At 49.0% G+C, this 19,297-nt stretch overlaps 1 protein-coding gene across 1 annotated transcript in view; it reads left to right on the top strand.

The window, feature by feature from the left end:
• UPB1 (beta-ureidopropionase 1) overlaps positions 1 to 8,316 on the top strand; it is a 35,865-nt gene extending 27,549 nt beyond the window's left edge. The window contains exons 7-10 of the mRNA XM_032256624.1: positions 2,389 to 2,470; positions 3,965 to 4,007; positions 5,296 to 5,450; positions 8,020 to 8,316. Of these exons, the coding sequence (XP_032112515.1) occupies positions 2,389 to 2,470; positions 3,965 to 4,007; positions 5,296 to 5,450; positions 8,020 to 8,103 (364 nt within the window). The 3' untranslated portion in view covers positions 8,104 to 8,316. The remainder of the gene's footprint in view (positions 1 to 2,388; positions 2,471 to 3,964; positions 4,008 to 5,295; positions 5,451 to 8,019) is intronic.
• The last annotated feature ends 10,981 nt before the right edge of the window (positions 8,317 to 19,297 follow it).

The raw sequence follows: 19,297 nt of genomic DNA on the forward strand, positions 1-19,297 counted from the left end.
CAGAGTTTCACTCTTGTTACCCAGGCTGGAGTGCAATGGCGCGATCTTGGCTCACCGCTACCTCCGCCTCCTGGGTTCAGGCAATTCTCCTGCCTCAGGCTCCTGCGTAGCTGGGATTACAGGCACGCACCACCATGCCCAGCTAATGTTTTGTATTTTTAGTAGAGACGGGGTTTCACCATGTTGACCAGGACGGTCTCAATCTCTTGACCTCGTGATCCACCCGCCTCGGCCTCCCAAAGTGCTGGCATTACAGGCGTGAGTCACCGCGCCCAGCCGACAGCTTACTTACAATAATCAAAAAGCTGGCCTTGAGGGAAGTGTCCAAGCTAAGTATATTGCAACCCATCTCTTCCACAGGCTGCTGTACAGCCACTAAAAAGAGTCATTATGAAGGTAATGCAACATGACAGAAGCCTGTGAGCAAGAAAAAGATGTCCAGGCTGTGGTCAGAACTCTTGGAAAAAGGAAAAAAAGTTTGCCTATGGACAAGGATAGTCATGGAGTGTGGGTGAAAGGCAGCAGGTGGTTTATTATGTGAAAGGATTCTGGGTGGTTTGTTTAAAATAATAAATGATGGAATTGATAGTGTTTTTTAGCACAATGCTGGGCAAATCCCCACCAGCTGCATACAAGCATTGGATCATAGCTTCCAGAACCATCCATTCCCTTTTCTGGCACCTTCTGCCTGTGTAAGAGACAGACATGTACATGTGTATGCACACACGTGGGCCAGCAGGGTGTCCTCATTCATTTTTGAGTCCCATAGTTCTCAGCACACAGTAGTGTCTGAGTGCTTTTGATTGGGTTATCCTGATAATCCCGGAATGTGTCCCCTGCAGCTTGTGTGACCGAAGAATTTCTGCCACCTGTGTATATTCATTGGCAAGTCACCATCCTATCCCCTTGCTGGATCTTGCCTTTCCACTGCGATTATTTTTAGGGATTTGCGAGCACTGTACTGGGAATCTGGCAGCGGTCCCCACTTCCCCATCAGACTCATGATTCCCGCGCACACTGGGCTCTCACTAACCCCTGCTTCCTTTTCCCTGGTAGTTTTGAGAGCATAAATTTTATTGCCAGCTGTGGGTTTGGGTCCTATGCAGAACACCTCCCTGGAGAATTGCAACTAAGATGTTTATGGCAATCGCCCTGCAAGTGTCTGTTTAATTCCTGAAAATGTCATTTACTGGTATGTTTCTGTAAAAGTCGTTTCTGAAAAGTTTTGTCAGCTTGGCTTAGCAGCTGGGGAAAAAAGCAGCAAAATGAGTCCCCTCAATCAAGCCTGTGATTGTTTTTTTTTTTTTTTTTTTTTTTTCCCCAGACTTGTGAATCCTCCTGAGAATTAGGCTTGTGACAAGCACCCACCCCCTCCACCTACTCCCTGGTTTAAACCAGGTGCCTGCTGACAGGAAGGAAGATTCCGGGGCATTTTGCTCCCAGTCACACAGTGTTTCTAAGTGGGCATTACTCCTGTCAATCTGGAGTCTTAAAGATGTTCCTCAGACAAAAGATAATTAGTGACAAGAAGGCCCACTGACTTCCATGTCACATCTTAGTTGGCGGGCCAGAGAAGGACAGGGTCTCTGGTTGAGGCTGTATCTCCCAGAGGAAGGCCCGAAGCTCAGCCGAGCCCGTGGGATGCCTCCCTCCTGGGCCACTTCTCCCCTGGTCAGTAAGAGAACCAGGGAGTCTTTACTTAGAGACTCAGGGTTCAGAAGAGGGAAATGGGAAATCACTGGGAAATGGACCAGCTTGGAGGAGGTGATCCTACTGTAGAATCTGACCCCTTATTACCTAAGTTCCTTTCTTGTTTGCTGGCCCTGAAATCTCCCCCTTTGGAGATTGCCTTGCAAGGCAGCACAGAAAGGTAGGAGAGTTGGGATAGAGCAGGTAGTGCCCATGCTTAGCCCTCACAGGCCCTGCACAAGCCCTCCAGGCCCCCGGCTCCCTTCTGGCATTCACCAGGAGAGGTTCTGCCCAGCCCAGAAGGTGGGTTCCAGGAGAAGAGATGGAGGCGGGAAGTGGTGGTTATGGAACTCCTACCACGTGAAAGTTCACCTGCATGGTCATTCAGTCTTCACAGTCTTCCTTTGAGGACCTTTCAGAAAAGGAAACGAGGATTTGATCCAGGGCTGCTAATTCTGGCAGAGCACAGCCACGTGGCTTCTGCCTGCAGCAGTCCCTTCCCAGAAGGGTGTTCAGGCCAGGGCAAGGGGCTGAAGACAGGCTGGCCTGCTTGCAGGTTTGGAGTGTGACCAGTGCGTCTTCTGGCTGTCCCCACCACTGGCCCAGGAAAGCCTGCAGCCAGGCTGAGCTCAGGGCTGAACATCGACTAAGTCTGGCCAGAAAGTCGGCAACCTGGTTCCTCTTGGTCCTCTCTTACAGCGAGTCCATGTGGCCCATTGAGGCCAGAAACGCAGCCATTGCCAATCACTGCTTCACCTGCGCCATCAATCGCGTGGGCACGGTAAGTCCCGAGGTCTGGCTGGGGAGAGGAGCCGCCACCTGGTGGCCCTGGTGGGGACACCCCATTCCCTCTGCACATGTGCCACAAATCCTAGGGTCCAGAAAGGGGCAAAACTGGCTTGGTCTGTTACTTTTCAGGATATCTCTGTCCTCCTATTTTTTCTGTTTTTGTGTTTGGCTGAAGCCATTTTGAAAAGATCTTTGATGTGGCAGTTCTCACCCGGTCACCTCCAAGTATCCAGTTTATTTGCCCCATTGGCCCCATTCCCCGAACAGTTCTGACTGCCAAACAGAATGCACTTATATAATCTCTTCCTCATCCTTATTAATCAGATATCAGACTGTAATCAGAGAATCTGATCAGTCTGAGATAACCAATGTTCCACACTAAGTCGATCGATCTGACTTCTAACAGCATAAAGAAACCTGATATTTTTGGCTGGGTGCAGTGGCTCACACCTGTAATCCCAGCACTGTAGGAAGCCGAGGCTGGCAGATCACTTGAGGTCAGAAGTTTGAGACCAGCCTGTCCAACGTGGCAAAACCCTGTCTCTACTAAAAATATAAAAATTAGCAGGGCAGGCTGGCATGTGCCTGTAATTCCAGCTACTCAAGAGGCTGAAGCATGAGAATTGCTTGAACGAGGAGGCAGAGGTCGAATAAGCCAGGATCATACCACTACACGAGTGAGACTCTGCCTCAAAAAAAAAAAAAAAAGTCCAGTCGTGGTTGCTCACACCTGTAATCCCAGCACTTTGGGAGACTGAGGTGGGTGGATCACCTGAGGTCAGGGGTTCAGGACCAGCCTGGCCAACATGGTGAAACCTTGCCTCTACTGAAAATACAAAAAAGTAGCTGGGTACTTTGCTTAGGGAGGCTGAGGCAGGAGCATTGCTTGAACTGGGAAGTAGAGGTTGCAGTGAGCCAAGAGCGCGTCATTGCGCTCCAGCCTGGGCAACGTGAGCAAAACTCTGTCTCCGAATATAAATAAATAAATAATAAAAATAAATAAACCTGATGTTTTAGTTAGCCTGTGTAACCCCATCACAGGTTAATGTACAGTTTCCGTTAAGCTTTGGGGGAAATACTGAAAGCAGTGTGTGTACCCACACCCCCGCCCCTGGCCCACGGCCTTCACAGACCCAGGCCCAGGGTTTTAATTACTTCAGGTAAGCCAGCCTCAGTTGCCCACAGCCCTGAGAAACCAGTTTGTGCCCAGTGTCTGTCTTTTCTCTCAGATTATAAATTCCCCAAAGGCAACTTCCAGGTTTTTACCCTGCTTGTCAAATTCCCCCACTGGCCCAGGGGTAGCTGCTCAGCATGGGTGTTTAATAAGCACTTAATTGCCTGGTGAGTACAGACCTTTCCAGCTCACCTTAACTGTTTCCTGGCTGACTCACCTCTTGGCCTGACTGCCCTGCTGGCTGAGTGAGCTGGAATGAGCGTAGCGGTAGTGCCACCTATAGGTTCGCCTTACCACGGTCTTATTTCACAGGAGCACTTCACGAACGAGTTTACCTCCGGAGATGGAAAGAAAGGTATGTCCCCTGAATTTCCATAGTGGCTGCAGTTGAGGAGTGGGCCTTCCTCTCCCCTTCTCTGTCTGCTTCCTCTGGTCGGGATCTGCCACACAGATCATGTCTACACGCCTGGCACCTTGGAGGAGGCGCCAGCCCCTCTCTGCTTTATTGCCTGCAGCATGGGAATCAGCCTGCGGGTGGGGTGTGGATAGGCAGACCTGGGCTTGAGGACTGGGTTGGACTCCATCCATCCCCTGGGACTGGTGTGAAGATAGACCGAGAGGATGTCGGGGATCCTTTGTGAGCTCTCTGACAGGGAGAGGGGCTCTCATCCAGCCTATAGACCTCTCTCCCCACTTTCCTTTATCCTTGTCCCCCCTTCCCCTGCCCAAACCAGCTGTACAGGTGCCCTAGGGCATTGGCACGGATGGCCCTGGGTTTCTAGAGTCCACAGCTTGTTTTGATCTGAGGGCATGGACCACCTCACCTCTGCTAAGAGCCCTAAAGATCGAAACAAAAGGTCTTTAAAAAAAAAAAAAAAACAAAACCAAAAAACCCTAAAGACTCCTTTCCCATGTCTCTGGCCAAGAATGAGGGAGGTAGGGACTGCCCCTTCCTCACCAAGGAGGTATCTGAACTAGCTCAGAGTATCCTCTAGAAAGCCGAAAGCGGCTGAGCAGATCCGTTTTCCAGGAAAACACTTCCTGAAAGGGTCCCAGATGCCCCTACTGCAGGCCCCAGACTTCTAGAGTCCCTGATGCTAGTTAACTTACTGCAAATAGACATGCAGAAGGGGCAGGAGAATGAACGTCCACTGGGTGCCTGCTGCGACTGGGCCATGCTAGGCCCTGCCCAGCCCCGCCTGGTCCTTATGTGTGTGGGGTGGCTGCTAGGCCTCCCTGACTAGTGAGGGGACCAAGGCATGGAGGGAGGGTGAGGGTGACGCAGCAGGCAAGGCAGATGAAGGCAGAGCCTCTAGCTTACTGTGGGGGGCCACAAAGGAAGCCCCCAGAGTGTGACTTTCTGATTTCCTTCGGCTGTGTGTGGGAGCAACACCTCTCAGAAGGGTGACATTTAGACATTTCCCCAGGGGCAAAGGGGAGCAGCATAAGGGGGGCATTGGCAGCAACTCGCTGGGCCTTCAGGCCTGAGGAGGGAGATAGGCCCTTTGGGCCTCAGCATTTGGCAGACACTGGGGAGGATGGCGTGGACCTTGTCCTGGGCCTGCCTCAAGGTGCCTGACCCGCTTCGGAGTCCACAGGGCATCCACACAAGCTCACAGATGTGGTTCTTTGCTCCTCTAAAGCTCACAAAGACTTTGGCTACTTCTATGGCTCGAGCTACGTGGCAGCCCCTGATGGCAGCCGGACTCCTGGGCTGTCCCGTACCCAGGATGGACTGCTGGTTGCCAAGCTCGACCTAAACCTCTGCCAGCAGGTGAATGATGTCTGGAACTTCAAGGTAGGTCCCCAGGACCCCTGCTGTTACCTGCTCCTCTGCTTTGGCTCTCATCCTGCTCTCAGGGCTGGGAACTACTGTTGTGGGCTTGCCCACGGCAGCATGGGGTACCAGCTCCCACCCGAGGGCTCCCACCCGTGTGAGCTGAGGGCTGAGTCTCTGCCTCCTTGCTGGCTCCCGGGTGGAACAGCTGGGCCAAACAACGTACAGGCCGCAGGCTGCAATAAATTCTCCTCTCATCCGATTTAGGTTCTGGGTGCCTTCAGACAAATTAATCTCAATTTCATTTGTCCAGAGAATAGAATGGATTGGTTCCTCTCATCCTTTTTCCTTTCCAGGCATTTGCACTTATCACAAGATAAATGTGCATGTCTGGTTCTGCTTGTGGGCAGTCCCCACAGTCTAGGCCTTGATGATAGTGGGAAATGGGTCATGCAGAGAAATGGAATCTAGGCCTGGCTCTGCCACACCCTTCCTCAGTCCCCTTAATTAAGCCCCTTCTGCCCCCAAGCCTTAGTACTCCCAGTTGTAAAATAAGGGGCTTAGCGAGAAGGTCCCATGCTGGCTTTGACACCTAATGCCCTGTGATGTTAGGAGTCAGAGGAGCGGAGGTGTCCACCCTCCTGGGATGGGACTCTGCCCTAGAAGGGCTCATAGCTTCAGAGTTTGCTGTATTAGTGTTCGGCAGTATTTCTACCAACTCGGCACCCTTTTTCTTTTTTTGGTGGAGTGGGAGGCATGGAGACAAGGTCTTGGCTTTGTCATCCAGACTGGACCAATGGCACAAACATAGATCATGGCAGCCTTGACCTCCTGGGCCCAAGCCGTCCTCCCACCTCAGCCTCCCGAGTACCTGGAACTGCAGACGTGCATCATCACCACCACACCCAGCTAATTTTTTAAATTTTTTATAGTCTCACTCTGTTGCCCAGGCTGGTCTTGAACTTCTGGCTTCAAGCAATCCTCCCACCTTGGGCTCCCAAAATACCAGGATTACAGACGTGAGCAACTGTGCCCCGCCTCAGCCACCTTTTATAAGTACATTGTATATGCAAATAAATGTCACATTGCTAGGCTGGGCACGCATGTAATCCCAGCACTTTGGGAGGCTGAGGCGAGTGGATTGCCTGAGGTCAGGAATTCAAGACCAGCCTGGCCAACATGGTGAAACCCTGTCTCTACTAAAAAATACAAAAATTAGCCAGGCATGGTGGCAGCAGCTGTAATCCCAGCTACTTGGGAGGCTGAGACGGGAGAATTGCTTGAACTCGGGAGGCGGAGTTTGCAGTGAACCGAGATCGTGCCATTGCACTCCAGCCTGGGCAATAAGAGCAAAACTCCATCTCAAAAAAAAAAAAAAAAAGAAAAGTCACATTGTTATAACTGACTTTGCCCGGTGTGACTGAGAGACCACCAGGGCCTCTAACCCAGACATGGGCTTTTGGCCTTGATCCCATTTTCTGAGCACGGGTTCCTGGGCACATCCCCATAGTCTCAGATCCTTGTCAGACTAACAAGGTATTGTCCATGAGGGAGTATCCTGACCTGTCTCTCCTCTTCCTGGGCAACTCAGATGAATGTAGTATTCCACCTAAATCAGAAGTCAGAGCCAAGAGTGCTGGCCAGTTCTTTTAATAAGTATCGCAGGAGCAGTAAACCAAATGCTTTCTCATTAGACACTTCTTAGAAGCAGAACCTTTCCAAACTTTGGTAATGGGCATGAGCTCCTGTCAAGGCTTTTGGGGGTAGCCCACCTTGGGAAAGGAGGGAAGGAGCGAAGGAGGGGGAGGGCATGCTGGGTATGAGCACTCTGGGTGGGCTTTCCAGCCCCACCAACCTCTGTATCCACGATGAGATGCCACATGGAGTAGACAGAACTCCATACCCATCCAGGAGCCCCTGGTTCAAATCCCAGCCTTTTTTTTGGAGACAGAGTCTTGCTCCGTCGCCAGGCTGGAGTGTAGTGGCAGGGTCTCCGCTCACTGCAACCTCCGCCTCCTGGGTTCAAGCAATTCTCCTGCCTCAGCCTCCTGAGTAGCTGGGATCATAGGCACATGCCACCACACCCAGCTAATTTTTGTATTTATTAGTAGAGACGGGGTTTCACCATGTTGGCCAGGATGGTCTTGATCTTCTGACCTCATGATATACCCATCTCAGCCTCCCAAAGTGCTGGGACTACAGGCGTGAGCCACCGCGCCTGGCTGAAATCTCAGCCTTTTGTATACCTGGCTGATGATTTGGAGCAGTTCACTCCTCTCTGGGCTGTAGGCTGCTCTGGAAAGCAACAGGACCATGGGACTCCCTTCCTCCCTCCTGCCTCAGCAGACCACACCTTCCGGATAGACAGGTCTAAGAGGTCGAAGCAGGCAAGGCTGGGCTGTATGAGTCATCGTGGCATCTCTGAACTTTGCCACAGTACCAGAATCAGTGCCAAGAGGTCACCGTCAACGAGCCTTCCAGACACATTCCTGTCCCATGGCTGCCCTCCAGTGGCAAGAGGTGGTGGCTTGTAAGTGATGGGTATTTGTAAAACCAGAACCTCTAAAGTACATATGTGTTTTGCTTTCAGATGACGGGCAGATATGAGATGTATGCACGGGAGCTCACCGAAGCTGCCAAGCCCAACTACAGCCCCACCATTGTGAAAGAGTAGCTGGCTTCAGTGTCTGCCTTGGGTGAGGGAGACACCTCTGCCCCAGCAGATTAGCAAGCGTGGCAGGTTTAACATATCCAAGTTTTCCCCAGCAACATTGTCCAGGTCAGCTTTAAAATACCCAGGCAGGGGGAGGGTGGCATGGGGAGTGACTTTTTTTTTTTTTTTTTTTTTTTTTTGGGATGGAGTCTCGCTCTGTCACCCAGGCTGGAGTGCAGTGGCACGATCTTGGCTCACTGCAACCTCCACCTCCCAGGTTCAAGCAATTCCCTGCCTCAGCCTCCCAAGTAGCTGGGATTGCAGGCACCCGCCACCATGCCCAGCTAATTTTTATATTTTTAGTAGAGATGGGGTTCCCCATCTTGACCAGGCTGGTCTTGAACTCCTGACCTCATGATCCACCTGCCTCTGCCTCCCAAAGTTTTGGAATTACAGGTGTGAGCCACCGCACCCAGCCAGGGAGTGACTTCTTAATGGGTAAGGGGCTTACTTCATTAAGTGTTGGAATCGTTTTGAGTCTAGGGAGAAGCGATGGTTGAACAATGTGGTGAATGTATTAGATGCCACTGAATTTGTATACTTCAGAATGTTTCAGTTATGTGAATTTTACCTCAACTAAAAACAAAATGCCCAGGCACTGCTTGTGCTGCTGGATTTGAGATTAGACAGATGATGCTGTCCATCCTGTCCACCAGTGGGAAGAGGGTGAGAGCTGATCCAGAGTCCCTGAGCCTATGGCATGGCTGTGGTGGGTGGGATGGTCTTTGGATGTGTCGGCCTAGCTAGGCTACAGTCCCCAATAATTCAATCAGACACTAATCTAGGTATTGCTGTGAAGGTATTTTGTAGATGTAACAAAAGTCCATAACCAGTCAACTAAGTAAGTGAGATTATCTCAGATCATCTGGGCGAGCCTGACCTGATCAGTCAAAAGGCCTAAAGAGCAGAGCTAAGGGCTTTCCCGAGGAAGAAATCCTGCCTGTGGACAGCAGCCCAGCTCTTGGCAAGAGTTCCTGACAGCCTGCCCTTCCTGACAGCCTGCCTTATAGATTTTGGACATGACTAGCCAGCTCCTACAATCACTGAAGTCAATTACTTGCAATAAAGCTCAATACATACCCTACTTGTTCTGCTTCTCTAGTTGAATCTGATTGATACAGATTTTGGTGCCAGAGTGGTTCTAGAGAAATACAGCCTTAAAGATTGAGTTTTCTGCATTGGTTCTGGATTTTTTTCGAATTCTTCCCTAGTTTGATTGAACTTAAAGGCATTAATGACTATTTCCATAGAGTCGGGGTAAAGAGGGTGGTGGTAGTCCACGGCATGGTGCAGCAATACTGATTTATGTGCGAGGCCAGCCATCAGCCTGTGCCCAGAGTTCCAGCCTGCCCTTTCTGATGGCTTGTCCTGTGGATATCAGACTTGCCTGGCCAGATCCCACCATCGGAGAAAATAATTTGTTTCGCTGAATCTCTTTATATCTCTATCCATCCCCTACTAATTCTGTTAGTTTTGCTAATGTGGTTGAGCTCTGTTTTACATATCGGATTACTCACCCCTCTACACCTTGGTTTTTATATCTGTAAAATGGGACTGGGCCAGACACGGTGGCTTATGCCTGTGATCCTAGTACTTTGGGAGGCCAAGGCAGGCGGATCACTTGAGGTCAGGAGTTCAAGACCAGCCTAGCCAACATGGTGAAACTCCATCTCTACTAAAAATACAAAAATTAGCCAGGCATGATGGCATGTGCCTGTAATCCCAGCTACTCAGGAGGCTGAGGCAAAAGAATTGCTTGAATCTGGGAGGCAGAGGCTGCAGTGGGCGAGATTGCACCACTGTACTCCAGCATGGGCAACAGAGGGAGAGCCTGTCTCCAGAAAGAAAAAAAAAAAAAGGAATCTATTCCTCTTCCTGCTTTATGTCAGGACGGTAGTATGAGACTAGATGGGCCAGGGAGCCCCTTGGCAGTTGTCCGTGCAGGGCCTGTTTGGCCCTGTCCCTGTACTATGTGGCAAGAGTCCAACCTGCCAAGTCTCAAACTGCAGTTGACCAGAATATCTGGTTAGGGGTGGGTTCCAGATTCTGTAATTTTCCTCTTACTGTTCCCAATCAGAGAAGGTAGCCTCATCCCTTCACTGGCCCAGCAACTGAATTATATGGAGGCACCTGCATGTCAGGGCTGGGGTGCTCCTGGACACCTACCAGGGATGAGAAGCCCTGATGGAGCTGCCTGGCCATAGCTCTGTGGTAACTCCCTTGACCTCTCTGTGCTGCAGGTTTACACTTTATCTAATGGCTCTCCTTGTACCTTAAAAAAAAAAAAAAAAAAAAAAAAATCCAGTCCTAGAGACACGGAGAACTTTTTTGCCTTGTCCTCTAGCTTTCAAAACCTTAGTGTCTGTGGTTTCTAGAAAGAGGGTGTAATCAACCTAATACAGAAGCCAGGTGAGGTGACAAATTGGTGCATTTGTGAAACAGTCAAAGAGTTTCGGTCCCTTTATTCATGCCTGTTTGCAACTCTCATTGCCTGGAAACAGAACAGTCAGGCCCTGCACAGACAGGGCCATTTCAGGGTTTAACTTATGCCCGGAACATGTAGATGCTCAGTAGACATCTGAATGAATCTGTGGTGGTTTTTGCTTCCTTGTGATTATTGCTGATGCCACAAGGTAGTCTCTCAGGCAATAAATTACAGTGGTTCAGTGTACATGGCCTGCAGGCCTATGGGCCCCTGTGCAATCTTGGGTGAAGCCTTCTGACCCGTCAGTTTTCTCACCTCGAAGATGACAGGTGGCTGGGCTGAAGAATCTCTAGGGGCACCTCAGCTCTGGCAGGCCACCTTCCTGCCAGGCTACAGCTTTATTGCTGGCATCTAGGGTGGAATAGCTGAACTTCAGCGTGAGTAAAAGAAAAAAGGAGGCTGTGCACAGTGGCTCATATCTGTAATCCCAGCACTTTGGGAGGCTGAGGCGGAGGGATCACTTGAGCTCAGGAGTTCAAGACCAGCCTGGGCAACATAGACCTTGTCCCTGTAAATAATAATAGAAAAAAGAGGCCGGAGGGCGATGGCTCATATCTGTAATCTCAGCACTTTGGGAGGTGGGGGTATTACGAGGACAGGAGTTCGAGACCAGCCTGGCCAACATAGTGAAACCCCATCTCTACTAAAAATACAAAAATTAGCCGGGCATGCGGTGTGTGCCTGTGGTCATAGCTACTCGGAAGGCTGAGGCAGGAGAATCGCTTGTACCCGGAAGGCAGAGCTTGTGAGCTGAGATCACACCACTGCACTCTAGCCTGGGCAACAGAGCGAGACTCCATCTCAAAAAAAAGAAAGGGGGGCTAAGGCATTATTAAATATTAAATATACACCACATATTAGACAAAAAAGTCTCAAAGAATAAAATCATAAAAGTATGTTTTCCCATCATAATGGAACAAAACCAGAAATCAGTAACAAAGGGACTACCGAAAAGTTTTAAAAATTAACACACTTTTTGTTTTCTGAGACAGTCTTGCTCTGTTGCCTAGGCTGGAGGGAAGTGGCACAATTGTGGCTTACTGCAATCTCCGTCCCCAGGGTTCAAGTGATTCTTGTGCCTCAGCCTCCCAAATAACGGGGACTACAGGAACATGCCACCACACCTGGCTAATTTTTGTATTTTTAGTACAGACAGAGGGTGTTGCCGTGTTGGCCAGGCTAGTCTTGAACTCCTGGCCTCCAATGACCCGCCTACCTCAGCCTCCCAAAGTGCTGGGATTACAGGCATCAGCCACTGCACCCGACCAACCACACACTTTTAAACAACCAATGGATCAAAAGAAATAATAAGGGAAATTAGATATCTTGAGACAAATGAAAATACAACACACCAAAACTTACGGGATGCGCAAAAGCAGTGCTGAAAGAAATGTATAGCTATAAATGCTTACGTTAAAAAAGAAGAAAGTCTGGGCATGGTGACTCACACCATAATTCTAAGGAGGATGAGGTGGGAGAATCACTTGGCCCCTCTATGAAAAATTTAAAACTTTGCCAGGGATGGTGGTGCACACCTGTAGTCCCAGCAATTCCAGAGGCTGAGGTAGGAGAATTGCTTGAGCCCAGGAGTTTGGGGCTGCAGTGAGCTAAGTGAGCTATGATCGCAACACTGTACTTTGGTCTGAGCAACAGAGTGAGATCCTGTCTCTTAAAAAAAAAAAAAAAAAAAAAATCAACAACTGAACTATACACATTATTTACACATTAAGGCACTAAAAAAAGAGCAAATGAGAGAGCTAACAAGCCAATAATATAAGAACAGAAATAGAGAACAGAAAATCAACAAAACCAAAAGTTGCTTCTTCAAAAAGATCAACAAAATTGACAACCTTTAGCTAGACTGACTAAGAAAAAGACTCAAGTTACTAAAATGAGAAATGAAAATTGGGACACCACCATTCCTACAGAAGTAAAAGGGTTTATAAAGTACTATAGACAGTTGACAAACTGGATAGCCTAGATTAAATGGGCAAATTCCAGCTGGGCATGGTGGCTCACACCTGAAACCCCAGCACTTTGGGAGTCTGAGGTGGGTGGATCACTTGAGGTCAGGAGTTCGAGACCAACCTGGCCAATATGGTGAAACCCCATCTCTACTAAAAATACAAAAATTGGCCGGGCGCGGTGGCTCAAGCCTGTAATCCCAGCACTTTGGGAGGCCGAGGCGGGTGGATCACAAGGTCAAGAGATCAAGACCATCCTGGTCAACATGGTGAAACCCCGTCTCTACTAAAACTACAAAAAATTAGCTGGGCATGGTGGCGCGTGCCTGTAGTCCCAGCTACTCAGGAGGCTGAGGCAGGAGAATTGCCTGAACCCAGGAGGCGGAGGTTGCGGTGAGCCGAGATCGCGCCATTGCACTCCAGCCTGGGTAACAAGAGCGAAACTCCGTCTCAAAAAAAAAACAAAAAACAAACAAACAAAAAAAAACAAAAATTAGCTGGGTGTGGTGGCGTGCACCTGTAATCCCAGCTACTTGGGAGGCTGAGGCATGGGAATCACTTGAATCAGGTTGCAGTGAGCTAAGATTCCACTGCTGCACTCCAGCCTGGCCAACAGAGTGAGATTTTGCCTCAAAAATGAATGAGTGAATGAATGAATGAAAGCGCAAATTCCTAAAAACAAAACCTACCAAGATTGAGTCATGAAGAAATACTAAAAAGCAGGAACGTAAGGTCAAAAACTGAATAGTCAGAGAGTTTGCTCTATTTGCAAGCTAAGTTAGCCTTCTGCAGTTTCACAGATGCTCACAGAAGACATACTTTTTTTCTTTTTTTTGAGATGGAACCTCGCTTTGTCACCTAGCCTGAAGTGCAGTGGCGCAATCTCAGCTCACTGCAACCTCTGCCTGCTGGGTTCAAACGATTCTTTTGCTTCAGCCTCCTGAGTAGCTGGAATTACAGGCTCCTGCCACCACGCCGGGCTAATTTTTGTATTTTCAGTAGAGACAGAGTTTGACTGTTGGCCAGGCTGGTCTCAAACTCCTTACCTCAACTGATCCACCCGCCTTGGCCTCCCAAAGTGCTGGGTTTACAGGCATGAGCCACTGCTCCCAGCCACACAAGACACTCTTGGGTCAGACACAAAGGACAGTTTATTACAGCAATAGCAGTAGCTAGAGTACCAGCATTTTCTTACAGCAGTTTCCCAAGCCTAGTTCCCACAGAGCAACACAAAGAGGACCAAGTGAATCCTGGACATGCAGTGGGTTTTATTGAGGAAAGGAAGAGGACAGAGAGCTTACAGAATTTTCGTCTTTTATATTGGATGGTTGGTATACCTTCCCTTTGCACTGATGGGAGGCATTATCTCCACCAAGGCCACAAGAACACCTGTCCTTTGTTCTATAGATACAAAGCACCTGCCTCTATCTTCTAAGGCTATACCAACTTCCTTGAAAAGATAGTCCAGAACAAAGGCCTTCATAGTTTTAGCTGACAAGACACATAAAAGAAATGTGAGAGACCTGTGGAGAATTATCTCCCAATAATAATCACCCCTCATTTCTACACTCTCTTGGCTTCTAGCAATTTTCTTGTGGGTGTACCATTGTATCAGTCACTGATTAACCTGACCAATAGGCATAGACCAAATCAGTTCAGTGTGTCTCCCAGAATTTAATGAACAGGATTTCAAAGAGCAAAATGAGTCCAACCTGCAATATTAACCCCAGTCCTGACCCCAGGGTCTTCAATGCAACAGGCTGAGCAAATCCTATAAACCGTCAAGGTCTACTTTAGAAAGCTAGGTGACTTTCTCAAATATTGATCTTTCCACTCAGCCCAAGTCATTAATCCAGGTACAGCAGGAATATAGTAGGTATTGCGCAATCTCCACTGGTGGTTCACAAGAAGAAAGACTAGGGCAAGTCTGTCATCCATACCACCCCACCTTGGCCAGTGAGTTGCCACTGACCTGAATGGCTTCCAGGACCAAGGTGGTGCCACTGATCACCCAACTAAAGTTAGGGACAAATGTGGCATCACCTTTCCTGATCAGAGAACTCCCATCATAGGGATAACTCTCCCTATAGTGCACATAAGGAATGAGTCAGTTACCAGTCCAAGAAGCTCCCCTGAGTAACCAAGGGCAGCCTCACTTTAGAAGGATCTCCACAGTTGTCGGCCGGGTGTGATGACTCACGCCTGTAATCCCAGCACTTTGGGAGGCCAAGGCAGGTGGATCACCTGAGGTTAGGGAGTTAGAGACCAGCCTGGCCAACATGGTGAAACCCCATCTCTACCAAAAGTATAAAAAAATTATCTGGGCGTGGTGGTGGGCTCCTGTAATCCCAGCTACTCAGGAGGCTGAGTCAGGAGTATCACTTGAACCCGGGAAGCGGAGGTTGCAGTGAGCCAAGATCACGCCACTGCACTCCAGCCTGTGCCACAGAACAAGACTCCATCTAAAAAAAAAAAAAGTCTCCACAGGTGTCTATGGGCTACATGATCATATTGGTGGTATTTGCTTAAGCATTTGAAGGTCTCTTGACCACCCTGAAGAGGCAAGACACTGGGGAGAATGATGAGTTAATGTCTAGCCTCCACACAAGTACAGTCACAAGGGCACATATAGTTACCCCTAGAAAATGTTTATAATTGTTGGGGGCCCCCCAAAGTGGGACCTACATTCATTGGGGCACAGGTCCTGGCCACCTGGTAGGGCTTTGGGTTCCCAGCTTACCTTTTTTTTTTTTTTTTTTGAGATGAAGTTTCACTCTTGTGACCCAGGCTGGAGTGCAGTGGCGTGATGTTGGCTGACTGCAAGCTCCACCTCCTGGGTTCAAGCAATTCTCCTGCCTTAGCCTCCTGAGTAGTTTCCCAGTTTTTATTTTGTATAATTGAGTCTAGTCCTTGTACTTGGAAGGACGGCGTGAGGGCAGTTAGTCCAATCTATCCCATTTGTCCATGCCACCAGCAAGGTGGCACTTGTCCTCCCCACAGAATGGCTGAGTGGGGTCTACGGGAATGGGGACGGGCACAACATCTCGTGGTATTGCAGGTGATATTTGGGGAAGGTGCAGGAGCCAAGGACATCCCCTGCTCTTTCCAGTGGACTTCCAGGAAGGTTAGTGGGAATGGTGAGCAAACCAAACGGTTGTCAAAGCCATCTGATGGGGGAAGGCAGAACCCACAGTGGTCAAATTTATTTTATTTGAGCCAGGTTCTCACTCTTGCCCAGGCTGGAGTGCAGTGGTACCATCATAGCTCATTGCAGCCTTGAACTCCTTGCCTCAAGCGATCCTCCCCTGCAATCTCCCGAGTAGTTGGGATTACAGGCAGGAGCCGCTGGGCCCAGCTTTGCAGTCAGTTAAATTTAAGGTGCTTGCAAAATCTTGGGAGAGCTGCAATACCAGATCTTTTTTTGTTCATAAGCAAGTCTTCAGGGACAATTATAAAAGACAAAGATAATAAATGCCTCTTCCTCTTTATTTCCTGGAATCCAAGGTATTTTCTACCTAGGTGCCAGAATTGCTGCTCCCCATCCCAAATCGGTTATCTCATTCCAGTCCCTGTAGTCACCTCTTTAAGGAAGAAGACCAGTACCAGTCACTTCTTTTTCCAGTTTTCCCCTTTGTACACGTAGACTTTTTGATTAGAAGAGTCAGGTCCGAGAGGAATAAGGGCATTTTTATAAAATGCACAGAGACCCATTATGTTCCCCCACTTCGTCCTGCACGTGCCACTCTAAGGGGTCTCGGTGAGCAGTGTGTTTGCCAAGTGGTCATTATGGTCATTTTCCTTACGCTCTAAGACCATGTCAGTGCAACAAGAGACTCCAGGTGGCTGAAACACAGTCAGGTTTGAGCCCCTAGGCCCCTTATAATGGCACTGCCATCTAGAAGGTGTGCCCACCAGGCTGGCCTGGGGTTGCTGCTAGGGGAAAGCAAGCAAGCAACTTGCCCAGGAGGAGTCCAGTCAGAATCCCAAATTTTAAAAATAGATCTTTATAACTTTCCTACACCTCTTCATTCCGATACACCTTTCTACGAAGTAGCCTTTTTAAAGATAGGTGCATTTGGCTTATACCTAAAATCCCAGCACTTTGGGAGGCTGAGATGGGAGGATTGCTTGAGGCCAGGAGTTTGAGACCAGCTTGGTCAACATAGTAAAACCCTATCTCTACTTAAACAAACAAACAAAAAGCAGGGCACAGTGGCTCATGTCTGTAATCCCAACACTTTGGGAGGCTGAGGCAGGTGGATCTCTTGAGGTCTGGAGTTCAAGACTAGCATGGCCAACATGGGGAAACCCTGTCTCTACTAAAAATACAAAAATTACCAGCCGGGTGGAGTGGCTCATGCCTGTAATCCCAGCACTTTGGAAGTCCAAGGCGGTTGGATCACAAGGTCAGGAGATCGAGACCATCCTGGCTAACACAGTGAAACCCCACCTCTACTAAAAATACACAAAATTAGCCGGGCGTGGTGGCACGCGCCTGTAGTCCCAGCTATTCAAAAGGCTGAGGCAGGAGAATCGCTTGAACCAGGGAAGCAGAGGTTGCAGTGAGCTGAGATTGCACAACTGCACTCCCACCTGGGCGACAGCACAAGACTCCATCTTAAAAAAAAATTAGCTGGGTGTGGTGGCACATGCCTGTAATCCCAGCTACTTGGGAGGCTGAGGCAGGAGAGGCTTGATCTGGGGAGGCAGAGGTTGCAGTGAGCCAAGATTGCACCACTGCACTCCAGCCTGGGCAACAGAGCAAGACTCCATCATCTTGAAAAACAAAAAACAAACAAAATGCTTTATGAAAGTGTATGGAATGGGAGGGAGGCAGGGAGGCAGGGAGGGAGGGAGAAAGAAAAGTAGAGTCAGAGACCTTCAGTTGATTTTTGAGGAAGCCATTCCAATGCTCAGCAATACCAGATGCCCAAGGATGGCAGGAGTGTGGAAGATCTCTTGAATACCACAATTATTGTTGAGTGGCTTTTGTAATAAAAGGTCCACCATTGTCACACTATAGATGGTCCAGAGAGCCAAAACATGACACAGATTAGTTTCAAGGATTGCAGTGTTGTGCCCAGAGTTGGCTGATGGGACTGGAACAATCCAATAACCTGAAAAAGTGTAAACAGTGGCAAAGCACTACCAATAGCCCCTAGAGGTCAAAGGTCTAATGAAGTTGATCTGCTGTGAGTAGGCTGGGGCCGTGCCCTGTGCAAGATGACCTCCTCCTTGGCAAGAGAAATGGGCCAACCTTTGAGAGGAATCACAGCCTGGTATGTGGTGGTAGCCTCTGCATGAGAAATAGTCTTTTCTGCCTGGGCACAGTGGCTCACACCTGTAATCCCAGCACTTTGAGAGGCTGAGGTGGTGGATCACTTGAAGTCAGGAGTTTGAGACTAGCCTGGCCAATATGGTGAAACCTCATCTCTACTAAAAATATAAAAATTAGCCGGTCATGGTGGGTGCGTGCCTGTAATCCCAGCTACTTGAGAGGCTGAGGCAGGAGAATCTGTTGAACCTGGAAGGCGGAGGTTGCCGTGAGCTGAGATGGTGCCACTGTACTCCAGCCTGGGCGACAGAGTGAGACTGTCTCAAAATACACACACACACATACACACACAGTCTCAAAACACACACACACATACACACACAGTCTCAAAACACACACACACACATACATACACAGTCTCAAAACACACACATACACACACACACATACACACACTGTCTCAAAACACACACACACACATACATTTTCCTTTGTGCCCAGTCCTTGATGGTGGATGTGTTGCCATGTCCAGCACAATGATGGATCCCAGTGGTAGTCTGGCCAGTGCAGGCCCCCTCAGCAGCCTTATTTCAGTTGGTCTCCTCAGAGAACAGGCTTCAACCATGGGCATCTACATGTGTGACTCAGAGCAATCACAGCCAAAACTTATTCCCATAGTCCATGACCCCAAAGATGGTGTCTTTAATCTGCCAGTTGAGATTTTCTAAGTGTCAGTCCATACAACTAGGCCACTGGCAACACCCCAAGAGCCAGTAAAAATATAACAAGGCTTATTTACCAAGGGGAATATTGGCTCAGGGTCTGCTGAGCAGAGTGACCCATCCATTTTCTGTTCTGTGCAGCTGCTTCTGAGGGTGAACAGCCACAGCAGCCCTGTGGACACCATATGGCTTCCACTTCAGACCGTCAGTGAGCCAGAGCCCTGGCATTTAGGAGAACCTCTGTGAACTGAGGTTCCTGTTGGGCCAGTGACTTTGCTTTGGTGGAGTGGGGGATATAAGTGTCCCCCAAAGGGTTAGCTGCCAGTTTTTTTCATGTAAAACTGAGATGTCAGCAGGGCCAGACTCGCTGCGTTCTTAAATATACTGTTTCCATCTTAAGTACACCATTCCATGAAAGCCAGCCTTTCATGGGTCAGGTTTTCTAAGAAAAGTCCAGATAGGTTTTCGAAAGAGGTGTACCTGATCCCTGTGTCAGGGAGACAGGCAGTAAGTCCACAACAGGGGTACCTCTGGGTACAGTCGGCTTCCCTTTGCCAAAGGTTCCAACTAGCAAAATTATCAGTCACAGAGACTTGTATAGCTTAAAGGGATCACTAGGGTTGTGAGGACCCACAGGTAGAGAGGGGGCTTGCTGGACAGCTTCCAATACAGCCTTCTGGCCTGGGCCCTGCTCTAAAGGGTGCTGGTT

Source organism: Sapajus apella, unplaced genomic scaffold (assembly GCF_009761245.1).
Source record: "Sapajus apella isolate SASKATOON/1434 unplaced genomic scaffold, GSC_monkey_1.0 scaffold95, whole genome shotgun sequence".
Lineage (NCBI taxonomy): Eukaryota > Metazoa > Chordata > Mammalia > Primates > Cebidae > Sapajus > Sapajus apella.